Source organism: Macrotis lagotis, chromosome 4 (genome assembly GCF_037893015.1).
Source record: "Macrotis lagotis isolate mMagLag1 chromosome 4, bilby.v1.9.chrom.fasta, whole genome shotgun sequence".
NCBI classification, from domain to species: Eukaryota; Metazoa; Chordata; class Mammalia; order Peramelemorphia; family Peramelidae; genus Macrotis; species Macrotis lagotis.
This window is the reverse complement of record NC_133661.1, coordinates 223,962,771-223,988,149: the sequence shown is the minus strand read 5'-3', so window position 1 is coordinate 223,988,149 and position 25,379 is coordinate 223,962,771. Positions and strand designations below refer to the sequence as shown.

Genomic DNA, 25,379 nt, shown 5'->3' with positions numbered 1-25,379 from the left:
CTGAGCTCCAGGGAAGAGAACACACAAATTGTGAAAGATAACAAAGGGCCATCATAGAATCAAGGAGAAAGGATTACTTGTAAGTAGAAGATGGCATGTTTATTCTGGCTATCAGAGACCTCTTCTGCTATAAGGGCTGGAAACATGGAATTTATTCAAAAGATAACATAAGGAAGTTGAGCTGCTTGGACATAGAAATATATAAACATTCTCAAAAAAGATAGAATCTTTAACAGTCTTTGCCTACAGAATGTTAGAGCTGGTCCCAGCAGAAGAAATAAATGTCATCTACTAAGAATTGAGAATGACAGAATGACAGGCTGGAAGAACCGCAGAGTAATGGAGGGCAAAAAAGCATTCTGCTGAGGTCTGCAAGAAGCAGAACTGTGGAGCAGGGTGGCCTACCAAGTGCAAGATCATTAATGGCAAATTCAACAAAAACAGGAGAAATCATGGAGGGAAGGACTACTATGGAAGAGCAACTTTAAGGACATCTGTAGATCTCTCTTTTGTCCCCCTCTCCCCACTCAAATCAACTCTCATGTATACTATTGCACCCTCCTAATTCCCTGCTTCAAGTTCATCCTCAATTTTCATTCTAAAGCACAATTCTGATCATTTGAGTCATTTGTTCTAGAATCTTCAGTGACAACTCCCTATTTGCTCAAGGATAAAATACAAACTCTTTGTTTTGGCATTTAAAGTTCTTAATAATCAGGACTCCACCTATCCTTTCCCAACTGACTTCACATTTCTGAAGACAAACTGACCTATCTGTTCTCCCACTGTATGACATTCTCTCTCTCTCCTACCCCTTCGCACCCCTGCACAGGCTATCTCCCCATGGCTGATACATTCTTCCTCCCCACAGAAATCTTGGCTGCCTTCAAGATCCAGTTTTATGTGGCATGTCCCTTAGAAGGCCTTTCCTAATTCTCTCCCATCCCCTGAATGGTTTTTGTTCATATATTGTGCTTATTTTTATGTATACATGTTGTTCTCTAGTTCTTAGAAGAGTATCTTAATGCTTAATAAATGCATCTTGGTTTTTTTTCCTTTTAAAAGTTTTTTTTAATGTTATTGATGCCCTTTATTTCAACATCATAGTCATTCTCTAAAAAGGATAATGATCGATTTTGGAGGGGATGTGGAAAACCTGGAACATTAATGAATTGTTGGTGGAGTTGTGAACTGATCCAACCTTTCTGGAAAGCAATTTGGAATTATGCCCCAAATTATGCCCAAAGGGCAATAATATGGTGCCTACCTTTTTTGATCCAGCAATACCACTACTGAAGAAATCATGGAAAGGGGTAAAAATCCCTCATGTGCAAAAATATTCATAGCAGTTCTTTTGGTAATGGGAAAGAATTGGAAATTGAGGGTATGTCCATTAATCAGAGAATGACTGAATAAATATGTATGTGATGGAACACTATTGTTCTATAAGAAATCATGAGGGATGGAATTTCAGAAAAACCTGGAAATATCTGTATGAATTGATACTGAGTGAAATGAGCAGAACCAGAACATTATTCACACTAACACAACATGGGGTAATGATCAACTGTAATGGACTTGTTCATTTCAGCAAGTCAATAATCAATTTTAAGGGACTTGAGATGGAAAATACCATACATGTCCAGAGAAAGAGTCTAAATGGAGTTTAAATGGAGCCCAAAGTTTATTATCTTCACTTTTTAAAAGATGTCTTATGTATTATGTCATTTTGATATCACTAATGTTTTCTTTCTTCCTTTCAATCTATGTTTAGCATTGTTACAAACGTAGAGCCTGTATGGAAGGGGGAGGGAAGGGAGGGAGGGAGAAAAAATGTAAAACTCAAAATCTTGCAAAAAAAGATTGGTTAAAAACTACCACTGTATGTAGTTAGAGAAACAAGTAAAATATTTATATAATTTTTAAAAAATTAAATCTCACCCCATCATAGTCATTTTCAGGTATATCTATTCATCTTTGCTGCCTCCTGTCTATTTTTGATCATCTATTTTATTTTTTAATTTAATAAATGCATTTTGAATGAATATATCATTGAGCCATTGTTGAAAATGATATAAAATGATTCCACATGATGAGAAAAAAGCAAATTTTGCCATGATTTTCAAAACAAGGAAGATAATAGTCTGCAAACTCTGGGTCTACAAATTTGATTCCTGGCAAAACTGCAGAACACAATATCAAAAGAATACTTTACAAGCCAACCACCATAAACTAACACTTGTCTGGGTGTCTTGCCATCTACTTTATAGGTAGCTGCCTCTTTCTTCTTTCCTCCAACAGTAAAACTCTGAATTTCAATTCCAAACATCAAATTCATCATACTCTCCTCCCTGGGGGAGTTAGCCTACTTGACTTTGGAATTCCACACAGGCTTTTCTGCCCTGATTAGTGAGAACTGAAATACTGCTAACCCACTATATCTAATCATTTCTTGATTATCTTAATTTTCAGTTTTGAATTAAATATGCTCAAAGTGTAGCTTTTCCCACTTCTTATCTAACTTCATTACTAGCAGACTCTTATATCACTCCAATAAATTCTAATTCAGCAAAATATCCTTTTTTTGGGACTGCTTCTTTCCCTAAATGTTTATTCCCCTGGGACTATTTATTGCCCCATAATCACCAACACACAAAAGCCCCATCCCTGCCCTATATTCTGTTCAGTTTATACTTCTAGGAAAAGAATTAATTCCTAGGTTGGTGTGTTCATTCAATAAGCCCAAGGCTTAAATGTACTTACTCCTAAAGCTCAGGTTGATCTAATGCTCCACCCAGAATTTCATATTACATTGACTTACCAATGTTTTCAGGGAGTTCAGTATGATTTCCAGGATTCTCTTCGTGTTTTGCAACGAGGTTCTCATCCTCTTCTCCTTCAGTGCCTATTATAAATTCAGGCCGGGAATAAAGAAGACTGTCCTCAAGGTTGTCTGTAGGTTCCTAAAAGAACAGACAAGAAGTTTCATGAATTTCATAACACAAAAGCCTCCATGAAAACTAAAGAGGGTCTAGTGATATATTTCAGGCAATATAAAGAGATCCAATGATGTCCAATTAACCTTTGGGAAAGATTTCTCCTTTATTTGGGAATAAATATTGGAAATAAATAGTAAAACTGTCAAGTTGGTAGGATTCATGAGGTTTGGAAATTATTTTCCTGACATAAGCATTTTGTCTTTACTTTTAATTTTAAATAAATTTATACCACATTATTATTAGTGTCATGGAAAGATTGGACTTTAAATTCCAAGTCTAATTCTTACTAACCTTATAATCCTGTACAAGTCACTTGATTCTACTCTTCCTCAATTTTCTCATTTGTTAAATGAGAATGATAAAATTTTACTATATCATAGAGTTATGTCTGGCATATAGTGAATGCATAATAAAAGCTTTATCTATTCATAGTAATAACATATTTCTATAATGTTTTAAAACAATACTATGACATTTCAGTTGATTATCAGTTATGTTCAATTCTTCATGACATCATTTGGGGGTTTTGTGGGCAAAGATACCAGAGTGGTTTGCCATTTCCTTCTCCAGATCATTTTACAACTGAGGACTTGCTCAGGTTTCATAGCTAGTAAGTCTCTGGGATCAGATTTTAACTCAATAAGATGAGTCTTCCTGACTCCAAGTCCAGCATTCCAGCTGCTCTTTTTATGACATAGGAATGACTTTAACTACCTTCATTTTACAAAATAAACATATTGAGGTTTAGAAGAAGCAAAATGACTTGTCCAAGGTCACACCATTGAGAAGCACAGTCAATACTCAAATTTTGGTCCTCTGACCAAGACCATTTTAAAAATTCATTTACTCATGCTTTCCTTTACATTACTATCATTAACACTGACCAAGAGAGCCCTTCCTTTTAAGAAAGAAGTTAAGCAGAAAAAATGATGCATTGGCAATGTAGGAAAGCATCTCACTCCACCATCTCCACCAAAAACCATGAAGTGTGCTTCATCCTCAGGCCTCTGGAATCATGAATGTCACTATATTAATGTGAATTCTATTTCATTTATAATTATTTTCCATTATATTACTGTGGTTGTTCTGGTAAAAATGATATTTTTTCTTTTTGCTTTGCTCACATCAGTTCAAATAAATCTTGCCAAGTTTCTCTTTATTATTCACATTTTTTCATTTCTTATATTGCAAAAATATCTCATTACATTAAAATAGCATGATTTGTTCAAACATAATTGATGGTTACCCATTGTTTCTATTTTTGCCACCATCAATGTTCTTTCTTTATAGTCATGCTCTCTCCCAAATGCAAGTCTGAGGAAAATAGGATGTCAAAGAATATTAATTTAGAGACAAAAACAGAATTTCTTTTAATCTAGTCTTAGGAGCACTAATAGGTTACCAGCATGGTCAGATTTGAGTTGGTACTAGGCAGGGCCTCCATTCAATATAATATCTCAATCCCACTGCCTCTCATTCTGTCATCATAATTTGATTCTCCTGGGTCTTAAAGATTTTTCAATATTCAAAAGTCCTTTTTAAAAATGTAAATAGCCACAGGAAGGATCTCCATAATCTAAAGCTTTCATTACTAATTAACACTTTAGCAAAGATTAGTTGAAAGCAAACTGAGAAAATGGATGAAACAAGTAGGATGATAAAGATGTATCTAGAATAGGAGTTAATATAGAAAATGAAGTATCTCCAAATACAAACTCCTCAGTTTAGCTGAAAATCAGTTCTGTTTGGAAATTACTTATTTAACCATCATATCAGCCAATGTTTTATACAGTTTGAAATAGAAGAAAATTTCCCTCAAGTCAAATGATGATGATGATTATGATGATGATAGTTGTGGTGGTATTGATAGTGATGACTATCATATAATAATGATCTCAGCCAAATATTTCCATCTCACTATTGTGGAAAGGTCCAGGCAACTGATCAAGCATTGTCCTAGATTTGGAATCAGAAGACCTGGGTTCAAATGCTAGCTATACTAATTAATATGTGACATAGATAAATTCACATTCAATAAGTCTCAGTTTCTGAGTTTTAAAATAGGAATAGAGGACAGCTAGGTGGCACAGTAGATAGAGCATTGATCCTGGAGTCAGGAGAACCTGAGTTCAAATCTCACCTCAAACACTTAATAATTGCCTAACTGTGTGACCTTGGGCAAGTCACTTAACCCCACTGCCTTGCATAAACCAATAAATAAATAAATAAATTTTGATAAATTTTTAAAAATAAGACTAGAGCTATCCTTCCATATCCCAATATTCCCCCTTGCAGTGTCACTATAAGAAATTAAATGGGAATGGGGGGGGGGTATTTTGTGGAAGCCACAGACATCAATCAAAAGCCAGCAGATAAAAGTTCAGAAACTGAGAAATATGTGCGTAGTATTTATAATGTCATTATATTTTAGCTTTAATACCATAATAATTCTGACTTCTCTTGTATAAATGAAGGACCAAAAAAATTTACATGGATTTTTCCAAATTGCAGGGTCATTGTACTCCTAACCCCTATGATGAAGAAGGAAAAGTCACAATAGTATTCATGCCAATCTTATACAATTGTGAGGAAAATACATGGAGATGGAATATAGGGTATCATGTGAAAGGAATAGATAAAAATACAATTTAAATATATAAAGGAAATGAGATACTATCTGTCTCACTACTTACTTGATAAGGGTCCATTTCCATGACTAAGAACTCTGAAATTCCTCTATTTAACCATAACCCTCTATCTTTCTGTGTTCCCTTGTACTTCACTATTCTGAAAACTTTCCTTTTCTTCATAATGACCTCTAGTTCCTCCATACTGTCTAGTCTTCACCATTATAATAGTTTTGCTTTCTTTCCCAATCTTGTCTCACTGATTGACCAACTCATCTGTGTTCTGGCCTCTTTATGTTCTTGCTACATATGTTTTGCCAAATCCTAACCTCCACTATTTACTTTCACCGCTCTTTCTTATATGCTGTTCAAATGTGAGTCACATGCTTATTAATGCTTGAGTTCACTGAAAACTTATGATATCTAATTTCAAGAGGGTCTGCTTTTTTAACCAATTCTCTAGTATACTGCTACCAGTGTTTATTCAAAAACTTTTCTTCATTCCTTCAACCTCTCGCACAGCTTCCCTCCCCCCTCAGCAGAGAACTTTACTGAAAACTTCACTGAGAAAATGAAGTCTAAAGTTCCCTCTTGCTTCTATTGAATATTTCAAAATTCCTTCATGTCCTATAACTATTTCTTTGCTCTAATATTTGAAGAGGTGGCTGTTCTCTTTGCAAAGCCATACTCTCTATTTGTGACTCTAAATTCACCCCTAACCATCTCCAACAGCACCATGACCCCCTAATCATCCCACTCTCTAATATTCTATCTCCATGCCTACAAGCTCCTTCCCTGCTATCTGCAAACCAAATCTCCACCAATCTTAAAAAAAAAAACTCAACTGACTCAGTCATTCTCTCATACATGGATCCTATATTCATTTTCCCTTTACAACAAAAATCCTAGAAAAACTCTGACTATACTTGTCTCCACTTTCCTGTACTCTTTTCTAAACCCTTTCCAAACTAGAGACTAATCTCATCATTCAACTTAACTTGCTTTGTCTAAAGTTATATGGAGAAAAGGGTTAGTTATGCCTACCTGAACCAATGCTGTATCCTTGCTTAGTTTTCCTTCCATGTTACTGTTAAGTAATCTTTTTGTTAATGCAAGACAGTTTACAAATAAAGTCATATTCATTCCAATCAAGAGTGAAACACTAGGCCAGATTTGACATACAATACAAATAACCTCTCAAATGCCAAAACTGATAATCTTTCCTCAATCCTCCACTATATCTCTACACCATCTGACACTAGCCGCCACTCTTTTCTCCAAGATACAATCTTCTCCAAGTTTTCATGACCCTGCTCTCCTTATGTCTTGCCATGTCTCAGTTTCCCTTTGTTGGATTATCATCTATGTCTCACCCACCCCAAAGCTCTGCCATGAGCCCTCATCTATCCCTTTTTATACTCTCTCAGTGATCTCATAAATTCCCAAGAATTTAATTATCATTTCTGTACCGATAAGTCCCAGATCGAAAAATTCAGGTCTAGTCGAGTTCCTAATAACCAGTCTCAAATAACAAAGTACTTAAAGGACATTTATAAATGAATGCCCTATCTTAAATCCAACAGAAAAACACTCATCCCCCCCCTTCCACCTTTCTTCATGATTTAACTGTTTCTGTCAAGGACACTGCCATCCTTTAAATCATTAAGGTTCACATCATCAACTCTTTCTCATCTCTTATTTCCCCCATACCCAATCATAAGCCAAGTTCTGCTTATTCTACCTCTGCATTTCTCAAATCTCTCTCCTCTCCATTCACAATACTACCATCTTCATTCCAGCTCTAATCTCAGCATTCCTCATAATCCCTTACCTATGTTATTCCAATAGCCACCTAACTGAAAGTTCCAATTGCAGTGAAGAAATACTATGTTTTTAGAAAAAGACAAGAAGAAATTGAAAGATTATGACTCTTTATCAACTACAAAGCCTCTGTCATGTCATGTCATGTCAAAAAAAGTCAGGGCTTCAAGACGTTTACAAGAGCTCTAGAAAAAATAAGTGACAAAAATGAAATTAAAGATTGTGAAGAAAAAATGAAAAGAAGAATAACTAACTTGGGGCAACTAGGTAGTATAGTAGATGGAGTATGAGTCCTGTAGTCAGGAAGACCTAAGTTCATATCCAGCCACAGAAACTTGATACTTATTAGTTGTGTAACTTTCATTAAGTCATTTAACCCCTTTGTTTTACAAACATCAAAAAACAAACAAACAAGGAAAGGATTTATAGCTTAGTATAGAAGATAGCAAACTTTGCCAAAATGATGAATTTCCTAAAATAATAAAATAGAGTAAACAAAACTCACTGACTCCATGAGATAAGAAATTGATGATGACAATGATGATGACGATGTTTATTCTTGAAGAAGACTATGACATCAGGAAGGTGATACCATGGCACACAAGGGAATTAAATTTGAGTGAGGAAATGCTATGCTGTAAATCAACAGTCTCACTTTCTCTTCCAGAGCCATTTGACTCTGGGTCCAGTAGTCAGATAAGAATCAGAATGACTGGAGATGACCTTGGATCTGAGGCAATCAGAGTTAAAATGACTTGCCCAAGTTGACATGACTAAGTGTCAACTGTCTGAGGCCAGATTTGCTCTCAGGTCTTCCTGACTCCAGGACTGGTGCTCTACTACTATACAACCTAGATGTCCTACAAACTTGCTACAAACTCTGGAAAGATTACAAGTTGATGATGATGTTTGTACAAGATAACAAGAAATTATATCTAAGTCAAAAGATAGGAAAAAATGTAAGATAATAAGTATCACAAATAATTAACAAAAAAAAAAAAAAAAACAGGCCAAGGACACAATTTTAGACTCTTCAGATCACCCAAAAAACTATTAACAACTCCCTGCCCCCAAAAACTGGATATCATATTTTAACAGATCATAAAGATCATAATACAACTCTATTAGTACTAGTTGGCAAAGTAAAAATAAAAATAATACATTATTCACCTTCTAAAAGAAAGACCAAAGTGATGATACCAGAAATGCCATAACCAAAATCCAAAGTTTTTGAGTCAAAGAAAATCACCAAAAAGAAAAAAAGGAGTTCAAGGATCGAGAAACTCATTCAGAATCAATATAAAACTTAGCAGAAGCTAATATGAAGGAAAGAATGTTGCAATACAATTTTAAAGTAATTTAAATATAATAACTTAAAATTAATTTACCAAGTAAAATTAAGTATAACTCTAAAGAAGAAAAAACAGACTTTTAATATAATCAAAGACTTTCTGAAAAGATCAAAGCTGAGTAGAAACTTTGAAATACAACACCAAAGAAAACTCTTGATCTTGATGAATTCACAGAATTCTATCACATTAAAAAAATAATAACAATACTACTCAAATTTTCCTCAATAATTGAGAAGCACTCTACCAGGATCCTTTTATGAGTCAAATATAGTTCTAATACCTAATCCTTGGAAAAGCAAAACACAGAATTATAGACTAATAGCATTAATGAATGTTGATTCAAATTTGTTAAGACTAGAGAGATTTGTTCAGGAATTATGTATTGTGACCAAGTAATATTTAAGACAGGGATGCAAGGAAGGTTCAATATTAAGAAAACTACCAACATGATGAATTATATTTTTTAAAAAACATCAAAAAACACATAATTCACTCGAAAGATGTATAAAAACCTATGGCAAACAATACTTATGTAAGCTCAAAATAGACCACAAAGTATAAATATAAAGGGCTTTTTACATATCATAAAATATCTATCTAAAACCAAAACCAACTAAATTACTATTGATCTGAGAAATGCAAATTAAAATAACTCTGGGATACCACCTCACATCTATCAGACTGGCTAATATGATAGAAAAAGAAAATAATAAATGGAGAGGATGCAGGAAAATTGGGACACTAATGCACTGTTAGTGGAGTTGTGAACTGATGCAACTATTTTGGAGAGCAATTTGAAACTATGCCCAAAGGGCAATAAAACTGTAATACACATTTTGATCCAGCAATATCACTATTAGGTCTGTATGCCAATTTGATTTTAAAAAGGGAAAAGGACTTATTTGTATAAAAATATTTGTAGCAGCTCTTTTGTGGTGTAATTGGAAATTAAGGTAACACCCATCAATTGGAGAATGAATGAACAAGTTATGATATATGATTTCATTGGAACACTACTGTAATATAAGAAATGTTGAACAGAATGATTTACATGAACTGATACAAAATGAACAGAATCTGAAAATTGTATACAGTAACAACAATATTACACAATGATCAATTGTGAATGACTTAGCTATGATCAGCAATACAGTGATCTAAGACAATTACAAATGATTCATGAGAAAAATGCTATCTACATTTAGAGAAAGAACTGATAAAATCTAAATGCATATTGAAAACTACTCTTTTTTCCCCCTTTATTTTTCTCATGAGTTTTTTCTTTTGGTCTGTTTCTTCTTTTATAATATGACTAATAAGGAAATGTGTTTTACATGATTGTACATAAATAAATATATCAAATTATTTAACATCTTAGAGTAAGGAGAAGTTAGGGAGCATTTATAGTATTTAAGTGAATCTTTAAAAAAGTCTTTACATGTAATTGAGAAAAAATAACATTATTAAAATGTTTCAATTAAAAAAAGCAGGATGCAAATACACTGGAGATATGCTAGAAGTTTCCATAGAAATACAGGAGTATAACAAGAATGTAGCTCTGTCTACTAATATTTGATATAGTTCTGAAAATGCTAGTAATGAAATAAGAATAAGAAATTATAGGTATAAAGATAGATAAGGAGAAAATAACATTATCCCTATTTTCTGATGACATGATAGTGGAGTTGTGATTTGCTCCACAAAACGTCTCTATATTGATTGAATCCTGATGGGGAAATTCAGAAATGTTACAGTGAGTCAGTTTAGCTTGATATAGGGAGAAATACAGGTGGAACTACAGATACCAGGAACTATGGTGGGTCAGAAGCTTTGTGGAGCATTCCACCACTTTGCTCTCTTAGTTCCTCCCAGATCATAGATTATTACATTGGTTTTTAAAAAGGAAATAAATTGGAGAAAAAAAAGAATACAGTAGGAAATAAGTGAGAAAGGAGGAGGAATCTACTACTGAATAAATGAATGAACCATTATTAAGTATTTACTATATGTAATGCACTACAAAAAGAAAAAGACAGTCCCTGCCCTCAAAGAGTTAATATTCTAATGAAAGAAATCATATATGGAAGGTTTCAACTGCAAATTAGATGGAAAGGTCCTATGATCCTGAGAATATTGTGGCAAAGAAAATGAGATTGTCTCTTCTTTAATGTTATTTCCAATTATTAAGACTACATTAGTTTCTGCTGCTGAATTTGTCTAGGACTTTGGTGATAAGAACTTTGTTTTCTAGGGTTTCAATAAATATGGCAAGAACAACTAACTGCAGAGCATTTACTAGGCTCCTCTAGGGCTGCTTTCCAAAATAATGGGACAGGGACTGTGCAGTAGACATTGCTAATTCCAAAGACTCTTGGGTCCCTGTGGCAGTGATGATTCAACTTGCCAGGCACATATCACCTTCCATCTTTCCCCTGCTTCAGCTAAGCTGTTCCACCTACCATATAAATGGCACTTGATTGGTATTGGTGTATAGTTGGCCTCTTATTCACAGGATTTATTTACCCAATAGTTGGAGGACTTCTTGATCACAAACATAAATGAGATGCCCAAGAAAATTAGTATACAAATATGAAGGAAGGGTGAGGAGAGTAAGCATTGCTTGATCTCACTCTTATCAAAATAAAGAAAAGTTGAACAGATACACATATATCTACATACAAAGATATAGAAAAATTAAGGTTTTCTAAAGGGAAACAGGAACAAAAAAGGAGAGAGGAGAGATAAGAAAAAGAATAGACTGGGAGAAAGTTAAACAGAGCATTAAAAAGATAGAAAGGAAGTATGAGAAACATTCTTTTTTAAAATAATTTTTCCTGAGCTAAGCCTTGAATAAATTTAAGGATGTTAAGAAAGGAAAGGTGATAAGAGAGAGCATTCTAGGACATGGGTAAGAGATAGAGGGGAGAAGTATTGCCTGTACAATGACCTGGAGTCAAGAATACAATCTAACTCAAAGTTTAAGAAGAGCTTATTATGTACAAAGGGAATACAGAGAGAGACAAAAGACATAGATCCTAGCCTTCAAAGAGCTTCTCCAAAGCGGGGGGGTAGGGCTGCAGTCCAAAACTTAGAACAAATTCTAGGACAGAGGGACAGAATACATGTATGAAAGAGTAAGAAGATAGGAAAAGACTAAAAACAAAAGAAATAATTTTGATTTTATGACAATGAAAAACTTTCTTAAGGACAAAATTAATTCAACTAAGATTACAAGGTAAGCAGTCAATGAGGGGAAATTTGTAGCAAATATCTCTAATAAAGGTCAGATTTCAAAATATAGAGACAACTAAGAAAAATAGTATAAAAAGCTATTCTCCAAAGATAAATGGTCAATGATTATGAACAGTTCTCAAAATAACTGAACACTGTTAATTAATAATCATATGAAATAATGTTCCAAATTATAAATAATAAAATAAATTCAAACAAAAACATAGCATGCCCAGAAAATTGACAAAGTTATTAAATTATGTGAATAGTCAATATTGGAGGGTTTCTGAAATGGAGAGCTGGAATGACAAATATATTGTTAGTAAAGCTGTGAATTTGTATGACCATTCTCTAAACAATTTGGAATTATTAAAAAAAAAGTACCTAAACTGTCCATATTCTTTGATCCAGGGATTCCTCTAGTAACCAAATATTCTAATAAGATCATTGACAAAAAAGGAAGGCTTTACCTACACAAAATTATTTTAATAGCACTTTTTGTGGCAAAAGCAAACAGGAAACAAAGTAGAAGCCAGTAAGGGCTAAAGAAATTATGGGTGGAACAAGATATGGAGTAAAGGAAAAGACTCAGCTGAATTCTCAAATTCCCCTCTGAATTTAAATGGGATCTAAAAATGAATTCTGGAGCAACAGAAACAACAAAAGGAAGGCATGAAACAATTTTCCAGGCCAGGATAACACAGAAGGTCAATAGGAAAGGTCTGTTTCATGGGGCAGCAGCAGAGAACAGTCCAGCACAGATTACACAATCACATGTCAGTCTTAGACAGGCCATACCCTTTCAAACTGAAATGGCAGTGATGGCTCCAGAGTTCTTGGGTCACAGACAGTAAGGAGACTGGAAAACTGGTCAGAAGGAGATTACAGAGGACCCTTTGCTAATGCTGGATGAAGGACTTTGTTGTACTGCCCCTATATAATTTCAATAATAGTCCCAGGCAAGAAAGACCAGGGACTCTGGTCACAATTTCAGAGAAGAAAAGAGCTCCTGTGGCTGTTCACATACTACAGCAAAAATCAGGAAAGCAATTATCATAAGTCTCCTTATATCATATCACCTTGAAAGGACTGAAAACTTACAGACCCTTAGAATTATCTCTGAAAATAACAGCACAAAATATCCCAGGAGCAAAGTCCAACTTCAAAATAAAGTCTAAAGTCAAGAAATAGGCTAGGAAAATTAGCAAACAACAAAAAAAGAACCTGACTATAAAAAGTTATGATGGCAACAGAGAATAACAAAACTCAAAGTCAAAAAAAGACAACAAAGTCAAAATAGCTACATCCAAAGTCTCAAAGAAAATTGGTCTCAGCCCAAAAAGAATTTCTGAAAGAGCTCAAAAAGGATTCTAAAAATTAAATAAGAGAAATAAAAGGAAAACTGGGGAAATAAATGAGTGTTATTCAAACAAATCCAAAAACTTGGAAAAAGAAATACAAAAAATACTAATGTAAAAAAGGTATAAAAGTCACTGAAGAGAGAAACTCCTTAAAAAAAAAATTGGCCCAATGGAAAAGGATATACAAAAGCTCACTGAAAAAAAAAATTCCTTAAAAATTAGAATTGGGGGGCAGCTAGTTGGTGCAGTAGATAGAGCACCAACCCTGGAGTCAGAAGTACCTGAGTTCAAATCTGACCTCAGACATTTAATAATTACCTAGCTGTGTGGCCATGGGCAAGCCACTTAGCCCCATTGCCTTGCAAAAACTAAAAAAAAAAAAATTGGAATTGGAATTGGACAAACAAAAGCTAATAACTCCATGAGACATCAGGAAGCAATAAAACAAAATTAAAAGAATAAACAATACAAGAAAATATTAAATATCTCATTGGAAAAACAAATGACTTGGAAAAATAGATTAAGAGATCATTTAAAAAAATATTGGACTATTCCCCAATTGACAAGTGGTCAAAGAATAGGCAAAGGTAATTTACAGATGAGGAAATCAAAGCAACCCATAGTCACATGAAAAACTGCTCTAAATCAGTACTTATTAGAGAAATGCAAATTAAAGCTTCTCTGAGGTACCACCTCACACCTCTCAGACTGGCCAATATGACCAGAAAGGATAATGATCAATGTTGAAAGGGATGTGGGAAATCTGGGACACTAATACACTGTTGGTGGAGCTGTGAACCCATCCAACCTTTCTGGAGAGCAATTTGGAATTATGCCCAAAGGGCAACAAAAATGTGCATACCCTTTGAACCAGCAATACCACTACTGGATCTATGCTCTGAAGAGATGATGAAAAAGGCTAAAAACATCACTTAAACAAAAACATTCGTAGCAGCTTTCTTTGTGGTGGCAAGGAATTGGAAATCAAGTAAATGTCCTTCAATTGGGGAATGGCTTAACAAACTGTGGTATATGTATGTCATGGAACACTACTGTTCTATTAGAAACCAGGATGGATGGGAATTCAGGGAAGCCTGGAGGGATTTGCATGAACTGATGCTGAGGGAGATGAGCAAAACCAAAAAAACATTGTATACCCTAACAGCAACATGAGGGTGATAATCAACTTTGATGGACTTGCTCATTCCATCAGTGCAACAATTAGAGACAATTTGGGGCTATCTTAGATGGAGAAGACCATCTGTATCCAGAGGAAGAGTTATGGAGTTTGAACAAAGACCAAGGACTATTATCTTTAATTTAGGAAAAAACTGATATCTTATTATATAATCTTGCTATCTCTTATACTTTACTTTTCTTCCTTAAAAATATGATTTCTCTCTCCTCACATTCAATTTGGATCAATGTGCACCATGGAAATAATGTAAAGACTGGGAAATTGCCTTCTATGGGGGGTGGGGGGAGGGAAGCAAGATTAGAGGGGAAATTGTAAAACTCAAAGTAAATAAAATCTTTAAAAGAAAAAATATATAAAATATTGAACTACCTGAAAGCCATTATTAAAAAAAAAAAAAGGTCTGGACATTATATATCAAGAAATTGTCAAGAAAAACTGTACTGATAACCTAGAACCAGAAAGTAAAAGAGAAAGTAAAAGAAACCACCAATCACCTCTTTAAAGAGATCTCAAAATGAAAACGTCCAGGAAAACTATAGGCAAATTCCAGAAACCCCTGGTCAAGGAGAAAAAAAATTGCAAGCACCCAGAAAGAAACAATTCAAATATCCTGGTGACATACTCAGGATAACACAAGATTTAGCAACTTTTACATTAAAGAATCAGAGGGTTTGGAATATGACATTCTAGAGGGCAAAGGAGCTAAGATTAACAAAAATCACCTATTCAAAAAAAACTTAATATTATCCTTTAGGGGAAAAAATGAACATTAAATAAAATAGAGGACTTTAGAGATTTCCTGATAAAAAAGATCAGAGCTAAATAAAACATGACTTTCAAATACAAGACTCAAGAGAAGCATAAAAAGGTAAACAGGAAAGAGAAATCATGAAATGTTCAATAAGGTTAAATTATTTATATTCCTATATCAAATGATGATGATAATAACTCCTGGGAGCTTTATCATTATTAGAACAGTCAGAAGGAGTAGAACATTATTAGGCCAATTAGACAGAATGATAGACAGGATATGATTTAACTGTGATGGTATATCTAAATAATAAAATTAAAGGATCAGAAAGAGGGAATCCACTGAGGAAAAGGTGAAGAGGGAAGAATAATGGTGTGAATAATCTTACATAACAGAGATACAAAAGAGTTTTTACGGGGAAGGTAGGAAAGACGGACTCAAGATGGAAAAGAGAAGTCAGGAAGTTGCCTGGGCTCTTCCCACCTTTCTTCTGAAACAAATTTAATCAAGCCAGAAATAGATTCTGGAGTGGCAAAACTCACAAAAAGATGAAGTGAAACAATTTTCCAGCTGAAGATGTTCTAGGAAGACTTCAGAAAACATTTGTCTTACTTGGATAAAAGGAGAGTGCAGCCCAGCACAGGCAGAGGGTAGGTAAGAGGCACTTAGCACAGAGTCAGCAAATGAGGCCCCTTAGTCCCAGTTTAGCAGATTAGTGGCACAGCTGGACAGCTGTGAGGCCTCCAATCCTAACATAAAAGGCATACTGTGAGCTCCAGAACCTTAGCACATCAGGCATGACTAGGCTGGGCCACTCCAGAGCAGGGGGGCAAACTATCAGGACCTGAGATCCCAATGCAAAAAAGCAAGTGACCAGACCCCTTGGCCCCAAGACAAGAAATTTAGGACAGTGCCCCCTTCTTCCCCAGGAGCAGAGCTCAACTTTTTTAAAAGATGAGCAAAAAAAAAAAAAAGAGCCCTAACCATTGAAAGCTATTATTATTGCAACAGAGAAGATCAAAACATGAAAGAAGAAAGTGGTAAAATGCCTACATGTGAGGCCTCAAAGGATAATCTGAATTGGTCTCAATGCCAAAAAGTCCTCTTGAAAGAGGTCACAAAGGATTTTTAAAATTTTTTTGCAAGGCAATGGGGTTAAGTGACTTGCCCAAGGTCACACAGATAGGTAATTATTAAGTGTTTTATATCACATTTGAACTAGGTCCTCCTGACTCCAAGGCTGGTGCTCTATCTACTGTGCCAACTAGCTGCCCCCTCAAAAAGGATTTTCTTTTTTTTAGTCATGAAATTTATTCTCTTTTTTATTAAAGATTTTATTTATTTTGAGTTTTACAATTTTTCCCTAATCTTACTTCCCTCCCCCCACCTCCCACAGAAGGCAACTTGCCAGTCTTTACATTGTTTCCATGGTATACATTGATCCAAATTGAGTGTGATGAGAGAAATCATATCCTTAAGGAAAAAACATAAAGTAAAAGAGATAGCAAGATCAGACAATAAGATATCAATTTTTTTCTAAATTTAAGGTCATAGTCCTTGGTCTTTGTTCAAACTCCATAGTTCTTTCTCTGGATACAGATGGCATTCTCCATTGCAGAGAGCCCCAAAATGTACCTGATTGTTGCACTGATGGAATGAACAAGTCCATCAAGGTTGAACATCACCCCCATGTTGCTGTTAGGGTGTATAGTGTTTGTCTGGTTCTGCTCATCTCACTCAGTGTCAGGTCATGCAAATCCTTCCAGGCTTCCCTGAATTCCCATCCATCCTGGTTTCTAATAGAACAATAGTGTTCCATGACATTTTGCTAACCCTAACCCCAGTTGAAGGACATTTACTTAATTTCCAATTCTTTGCTACCACAAACAGGGCTTCTATGAATATTTTTGAACAAGTGTTGTTTTTACTCTTTTTCATCATCTCTTCAGGATACAGACCAAGTAGTGGCACTGCTGGATCAAAGGGTATGCACATTTTTGTTGCCCTTTGGCCATAGTTCCAAATTGCTCTCCAGGAAAGGTTGGATGAGTTCACAGCTCCACCAACAATGTAATAGTGGCTCAGATTTCCCACAGCCCTTCTAACAATAATCATTATCCTTTCTGGTCATATTGGCCAGTCTGAGAGGTATGAGGTGGTACCTCAGAGAAGCTTTAATTTGCATTTCTCTAATAAGTAATGATTTATAGCAATTTTTCATATGACTATGGATTGCTTTGACCTCCTTATCTTTAAATTGTCTTCGCATATCCTTTGATCATTTGTCAATTGGGGAATGGCTTTTTTCAAAAAGGATTTTCAAAAATCAAATAGGATAGGCAGAAGGAAAATTGGAAAAAGAAATGAAAGTCAGGAGCATTAAGAAAATTTTCAACAGCTTGGAAAAAGAAGCACACAAATTGTTTGAAGAAAAACAACTCCTTAAAAATAGAATTGACTAAATGAGGAAAATATTAGCTAAAGAAAATAATTCCTTTAAAAGTAGAATTGGGCAAATGGAAAAGTTACTTGAAGAAAATAATTCCCTAAAATCAGAATGGGGCAAGTAGAAGCTAATGACTCTAAGAGACATCAAGAATAGGTCAAACAGCTCTACCAATCAAAATTCCAAAAAATTACTTTAATGAGTTAGAAAAAGTTGTAAGTAAATTCATATGGAGAAATAAAAAGTCAAGAATTTCCAGGTATTCAATGAAAAAAAGTGCAAAAGAAGGTATCTTAGCCTCATTAGATCTAAAATTATATTATAAAGCATCAGTCATCAAAATTGTCTGATATGGACTAAGAAATAGAGTGGTAGATCATGGAATAGACTAGGTACAATAGCAGGAAATGATTATAGTAATCTGCTGTTTGATAAACCCAAAGAGTCCAGCTATTGGGATAAAAACTCTCTCTTCAATAAAAACTGTTGGGAAAATTGAAATTTAGTATGGAGGAAACTTGGATTAGACCAACACCTCACACCCTATACCGAGATAAAATCAAATAAAATACAGGATTTACTCATAAAAAACAATATTATAAGCAAACTAGAAGATCAAGGAGTAGTTTACCTGTCAGATCTATGGAAAGGGAAGCAGTTTATGACCAAGGAAGAGATGGAGACCATCATTAAAAACAAACTAGATCATTCTGTTTACATTAAATTAAAAAGCTTTTGCACAGACAAAACCAATGTAACCAAGATCAAAAGAAATGTAGTAAATTGGGAAACAATTTTTACAACTAGTAATTCTGACAAAGAACTCATTTCTAATATACAGAGAACTGAGTCAAATTTTCAAAAAAATAAGCCATTCCCCAATTGACAAACAGTCGAAGGGTATGCAAAGGCAATTTACAGATAAGGATGTCAAAGCAATCCATAGTCATATGAAAAATTGCTCTAAATCAGTACTTATTAGAGAAATGCAAATTAAAGCATCTCTGAGGTATCACCTCACACCTCTCAGACTGGCCAATATGACCAGAAAGGACAATGATTAATGTTGGAAGGGATGTGGTAAATCTGGGACATTAATACATTGTTGGTAGAGCTGTGAACTCATCCAACCTTTCTGGAGAGCAATTTAGAATTATACCCAAAGGGCAGCAAAAATGTGCATACCCTTTGGTCCAGCAATACCACTACTGGGTCTATACCCTGAAGAGATGAAAAAAAGGGTAAAAATATCACTTATACAAAAATATTCCTAGCAGCCCTGTTTGTAGTAGCAAAGAATTGGAAATCAAGTAAATGTCCTTCAATTGAGGAATGGCTTAGCAAACTGTGATATATGTATGTCATGGAACACTATTGTTGTATTAGAAATCAGGAGGGATGAGAATTCAGGGAAACCTGGAAGGATTTGCATGAACTGATGCTGAGTGAGATCAGCAGAACCAGACAAACACTGTACACCCTAACAGCAACATGGAAGTGATGATCAACCTTGATGGACTTGCTCATTCCATCAGTGCAACAATCAGGGACAATTTTGGGGTATCTGCAATGGAGAATACCATCTGTATCCAGAGAAAGAATTGTAGAGTTTGAACAAAGACCAAAGACTATTTCCTTCAATTTAGGAAAAATCTGTTATCTTCTTATATAATTTTGCTATCTCTTATACTTTATTTTTCTTCTTTAAGGATATGATTTCTCTCTTATCACATTCAACTTAGATCAATGTATATCATAGAAACAATGTAAATAACAGACTGCCTTCTGTGAGGGGTGGAGGGGGAAGGAAGAATAGGGGAAAAATTGTGAAACTCAAAAATAAATTAAATCTTTCTTTTAAAAAAGAATCAAAAAAATCAAAAGAATGGAAAAATAGAAGAAAATGTAAAATACCTTATTGTAAAAACAACTTGACTGGAATACAGATCCAAGAGAGATTATGTAAGAATTATTGGACTGTCTTTCAAAAAAGGACCTAGACAATGTCTTTCAACAAATTATCAAGGAAAATCGCCTTCATATCCTAGAACCAGAGAGTAAAATAGTCAATGAAAGATTTCATCCATCACCTCCTAAAAGAGATCCCAAAATACAGTAGAGGGGAAGATGTGATGGGGTCAGGGTGGGTATGATGGGCAATGCTTGAACTTTACGGTCATCAGAACTGGTTTAAAGAGGAAATAATATATATACTCAGTATAGAAATCTATCTTACCTTATATGGAAATAAAAGGGAGGGTGGGGGGGGGAGACACATGCAAGGACTGTTTGAAGAAAGAATAGATAGGGGGAGGCAATGGTCAGATTTTGAGGAGGAATAATTTTGAAAAAGAACAGGGCAAGAGAAGAAAGAGATAAGGATAAATTGGAAAAATTAGCATGAAGGGAAACAAAAATAAAAACTGAAAAATTTGTATAGCAAGTTTCTCTGATAAAGGTGTCATTTCTCAAATACATGGGGAACTCAGTCAAATTTATAAGAATACTGGTCAACTGATAACTGGTAAAAGATTATAAAAAGAAATTTTCAGAGGAAGAAATCAAAGCTATCTATAGAAATGTGAAAAAAGGTCTAATCACTATAGTTAGAGGGCTATAAGAAGATAGGTATGCTAATGGAGTACTGGTAGATCTCTGAAATATTCTGTAAAACAGTTTGGAAGTGAACCAGAAATTTACCAAATTAAGTACACCCTTTAACCTACTGAACCTAGTCATGTACCCCCAAAAAATAAAAGAAGGAAAAGAATAATTTGTACAAAATATTTATAGCAATAATTTTTCTATGGAAAAAAACTGTAAACAAATCATGTATGTATCAATTGGGGAATAACTGAATATATTTATGGTTTCTGTATGTAATGGATTATTATTGTAGCGGACAAAAGGAATGGATTAAAGAAACCTTGGATCACTTTATGAATTGATTCAGAGAAAGCAAGTAGAATTAAGAGGGCAATTTATATGATGACAATATTGCAAAGTAAAATAACTCCTGAAAGATTTAATGACTATGTTGAAAGCAATAGCTACTCAAGACTCCAAAAGATAATTGATAAATTATGCTTTCCAACTACTGACAGAGAGGGTGATAGATGAGAGGTGCCGAGTGACATATTTTCAGGCACAATGAATGTGTGAATTTCTATTGAATGATTATACTTATTTTTCAAAAACAGTTTTCATTTAAGGAACACTGGTTAGAGTTGGACAAAAAGTAGGTAACTTATTGACAGCAATACTTTAAAAAAGCAAAAAAGAAAAGTGTGTTAATGCATAATAAACAAAAGAGAACAAAAGGAAGCACAGAAAGGGACTCAAAGAAGCAGGATTGGAATTATATTAAATTAAAATATAAAAAACCAAGTTGTTCATAGTGAAGTTTCATTATTTAATATTCTGCCTTCTTTTTTCTATTTTTTTGTAAGGAAAATGTTCCTTTATAGTTGTTTATTAAGTTCATAATAAAAACTTACCTGAAACATTGACAGGCTAAGTGACCTTTCACATGGTCACACAGTTAGTAGATTTCATATTTTCAGATTTAAGGCAAGGTGAAACCTCAGAGCTACCTATTCTCATTTTACAGATAGAGGGAGTGAGGCAAAGAGATTAAATGACTTGCCTAAAATCACAAACTCAGCACTCTTTTTTGGGAGGTAAGACTTGAACCTGACTTCCAACTAATTAATATCCTTCATTATGAAAAGCTGGTTTTCCAGCTATAAAACAGAGACTTCACAAAGTAATTGTGACTATCTCAGACATTTCATTTGTACCTTATCATGTATTATAGTGTATTAGTTACATGTCTCTTTTTAACTTGATAACAAGCATTTATATAATATCATAAGATGTTTTATATATATATATATATATATATGTATATAAATGCTATGTCATGTAATCTTCAAAGCAATTCCATTACATAGCTGTTATTGTTATCCCCATTTTCCAGAAGAAGAAACTAAGGATTTATCAAGTTCCTACCATGTGCCAAGTACTGAGGATATAAAGAAAGTTTAAAAATAATATCTGTTCTCAAAGAGCTCACAGTCTAAAGGAGGAGACAACATGCAAACAAATATATAAAAACTATATATGGTATAAATTGAAATAACCAACAGCTGGAAAGCACTAAAATCAAAATGAATTGGGAAAGATTTCTCATAGAAAGTGGGTTTTAGCTGTAATTTGGAGGAAGTCAGAGAAGGCAGGAGGCAGAAATGAGCAGGGAGAGTATTCCAGGCATGGGGACAACAAGGAAAATCTCCAGGGTTGGGAGACAGATTGTCTTGTACAAGGAATTCTTGTAGGTAAGGGGTTGTATAATGTTACTATTAACAAAAAATAAAAAGAATGGAAACATAGTGGGGAGGAGGAGACAAAGGAAGAGTTTTAAATATCAAAGTTGCCTCTCAATTATACAGTAAGCTCCATAAGAGCAGAAACCATGTCTTACCTAAATCTTCTCTCTCCATGGTGCTCTGCATACATTTTTATGGGCATTTTTTCATTACTGTGTTGACAAGTATATTGATTTCTGCATTTGTTATACAGTTTCCTATTGAAATGAATTTTAATTGAAGATCAAGTGATATACTAAATATATTATTGTTTTGTAAGTTATAATGTACTAAATGAGTGTTCAGGGTGCTTACTGTCATGAGATAGACCTTTAGAAGCCACTGCTTTTCCTCAGCTGCTTACCACTAGCCGGCTTTCTTCTTTGGGAGCCAGTCGTTCTAGGAGGTCACACCCCAGCTGATAGCAAAGGATGCTTGACTGGCACAAGTGGCACTCAATAGCTCTTTCATCCTTTTGGCAAGTATGAGAACCTCCCCAGGGGGCTTGGAAGACATTATTTATAATGGAAATGATGTCCTTAGACAGACTGTTTTCTAAGCCCATGGTGATTCCATCATCTTGTAACTCCATCTGCAGGATATAAGAGAAAAGGAGTAAATTATATGATTCTATCTAATGATTTTTGCACATTCCCTCCAGAAGTAGCCTTCAACTACTGATATCCTGTAATCCTTATTCAAAGATAGAACATATACTTAGGTGTGTGTGTGTGTGTGTGTGTGTGTGTGTGTGTGTGTGTGTGTGTGTGTGTAGCACAGTAGATCAATATGCGTTGGGGTTGCTTTTGTAAAAAGCAGACATCATTAACAGACTCACTATGACACTGAAGTGACTCTGGGTTCTTGAAAACTATTCTCCTGGAGAATAAGCTCTAATGGGTCCAACCCAGCTGGAAAGATTCAAGTTCGGGACAAACTGTGTCATCTGAGTCTAGCTCAGAGTGGAGAGACTTTTCACTGGAATGTTAGCAGACAGTGAGAATTTTCTTTGCTCATAGAAACTCATGAATACCTAGTATTAATATCAGGGATTTAGGATTAAGGGGATTGGGAGAAAAGAGTCTATCTACACTGATGATGAAATCATCAATCCTTGAAGTTCAAGAGTATTAAAGGCATAAGCATTTAAATGAGCATAGTCTTTATAAATATTCAGTTCAAGAGGCTCATTTTACAGTTCCCTCCTTTTATGGAATTAGAAAGAGAGAGACCTAGAGAAACTCAGGTTTTATTTCAGTGATACTGCTACTGTTCCAAATAATTTTAGAAGTTCCCTTTTGAAAACAATTCAGTCTGATGTCAGTCCTTGGTAGCAGCCATGCAGAAGACAGATTTGACTTGTTTTGCTTGGCTACCAAGACAAATGATGAGGAGCAGTGTGGCAAATTCAGGCTCAATTAATGGAAGAATTTCCTAACCTTTATAATCAAAGAAAGTAGTGAGTTCCTGACCATACAAAGTGTTTAAATAAACACAAAATTCATAAATTCAAGCAAGACAAGAACTAGTTGTCAAGTATACTATAGAAAGAATTTAAGAATTAAAAGTTAGCCTATATAACCTTGAAAGTCTCTTCAATTCTATAAGTCTATGATTTTATGATGATAAAATGGATAAAAAAAGACAAGAACTAGTTATCAAGGATACTACAGAAAGAATTTAGGTATTAAAGGTTAGCCTATATAAACTTGAAGGTCTATTCAACCTCTGGAAGTCTATGATTTTATTATGATAAATTGACCAAAAAAAGAAGTAAACTGAAGGAAGTTTTTAATTCTAGTACCTGCTTCAGGAGGAGATCAAACATGAGAATGAAACAATTCAGATTCATTTCATCATCTTCACAATCAAAATCAATAGTCCTTCCTCCTGGGTGTCCAAAGTTCTTAAAAGGACTCCGGAATGGACTGCGCATGGGACTGCGAAGAGGGCTCTGGAAAGGACTAGGAAATGGGCTTAACATGTGGTGTTGAACTCGGCGACCAGGATCAGAAGCAACACTCACCTGTGGGAAAGAATTTTGAAATTTCATTGAGTAAATCAGCTTAATTTAGTTAAAAGAGTCCCAGAACTGAAGGCAAAAGCCCTGGCCTGCCTCAAGTTCTAGTTTCAATACTTAACTAGTTATGTGACCTCTTCAAGTAACTTCAACTCTTTGAGCCTCAGTTTCCTCATCTAAAAGGTAGATAATATTTGCACTACCTGCTTCCTAGGATTGTTGTGAGGAACATGTTTCATAATACTATATAAATGTGAGATAATAATTAAAAAACCTTCAAAGATAACACTCTTCTAAATAGCATAAATGTTGAAAAATATACATCTAGGAAAAAAGTGAATTGATTTACAGCCAATGAAGAGAAAATAAAAGCAATTCCAGATATATAAAAATAAAACTGATAATCTAAATTAAATGGATGAACATATTCAAAAATATAAATAGATGTAAATAAATAATAAAAGAACATGAAATAGACAATCATATGATCTTGGGGGGGAGGGAAATTGAGCTCACCATAAGGAAAAAAAAACAAGACCAGATGGATTTACACATGAATTGTATCAAATATTTAAAAAGCAATTAAATCTAGAATTACATAAATTGTTCAAAAGAGAGGCAAAGAATTATCCTTCTACTTATAAGTTAAGCAACAGTCTAGTACTTCTTTCCCATGCTTCCTTTCAGAGCCTCCCAAACACTGAGCTAGTTCTAGCAAAATGCATAAGTCAACTTCATCACCTCTGGAAATTCTACCACCAAGGTAAGTGAATTTATCCACAGTATTCAAAATTTCTCCTTTTGCAGGATGACGTTGTATTGGGTGATGGACAACCTGTGATTTCTTGATGTTGTTAGGTCAAAATTAGTACAGGCAGCAGCAAATCAATCCATACTTTGTTGCACCTCACTTTCAGAAAAGGCTACATTGAGTACACAATCATCAGTGAACTTATCCACAATGTGAACAAAAAAATCATGCATCAGCTCCACTTTAGTCTTAGCTTGCAGCCTTTTCAAGTTGAATAGTTAAATAGTATAGTAGCTTAACATCATTTTCATCCTTGATGAAAGCTTATGACAACATTGCTTAAAACATTATCAAATTTTCAAGAAGAAAACTCAAAGATCTTGAACATAAGATAAATCAACAAGAAAAACAGTAACAGAAGGAAATATGATCCCCATATCTAATAAGTTCAGACA

The 25,379-nt window shown here is 34.5% G+C and overlaps 1 protein-coding gene across 17 annotated transcripts in view; it reads right to left on the bottom strand.

Moving 5' to 3' along the window:
- UNC79 (unc-79 homolog, NALCN channel complex subunit) overlaps nucleotides 1-25,379 on the bottom strand; it is a 364,853-nt gene that overhangs the window by 139,792 nt on the left and 199,682 nt on the right. For all 17 annotated transcript variants that reach the window (XM_074235468.1, XM_074235454.1, XM_074235458.1 and 14 more), the window contains exons 18-20: nucleotides 23,958-24,179; nucleotides 22,518-22,745; nucleotides 2,822-2,963 (exon numbers count right to left, since the gene is read on the bottom strand). In XM_074235468.1, the coding sequence (XP_074091569.1) occupies nucleotides 2,822-2,963; nucleotides 22,518-22,745; nucleotides 23,958-24,179 (592 nt within the window). The remainder of the gene's footprint in view (nucleotides 1-2,821; nucleotides 2,964-22,517; nucleotides 22,746-23,957; nucleotides 24,180-25,379) is intronic.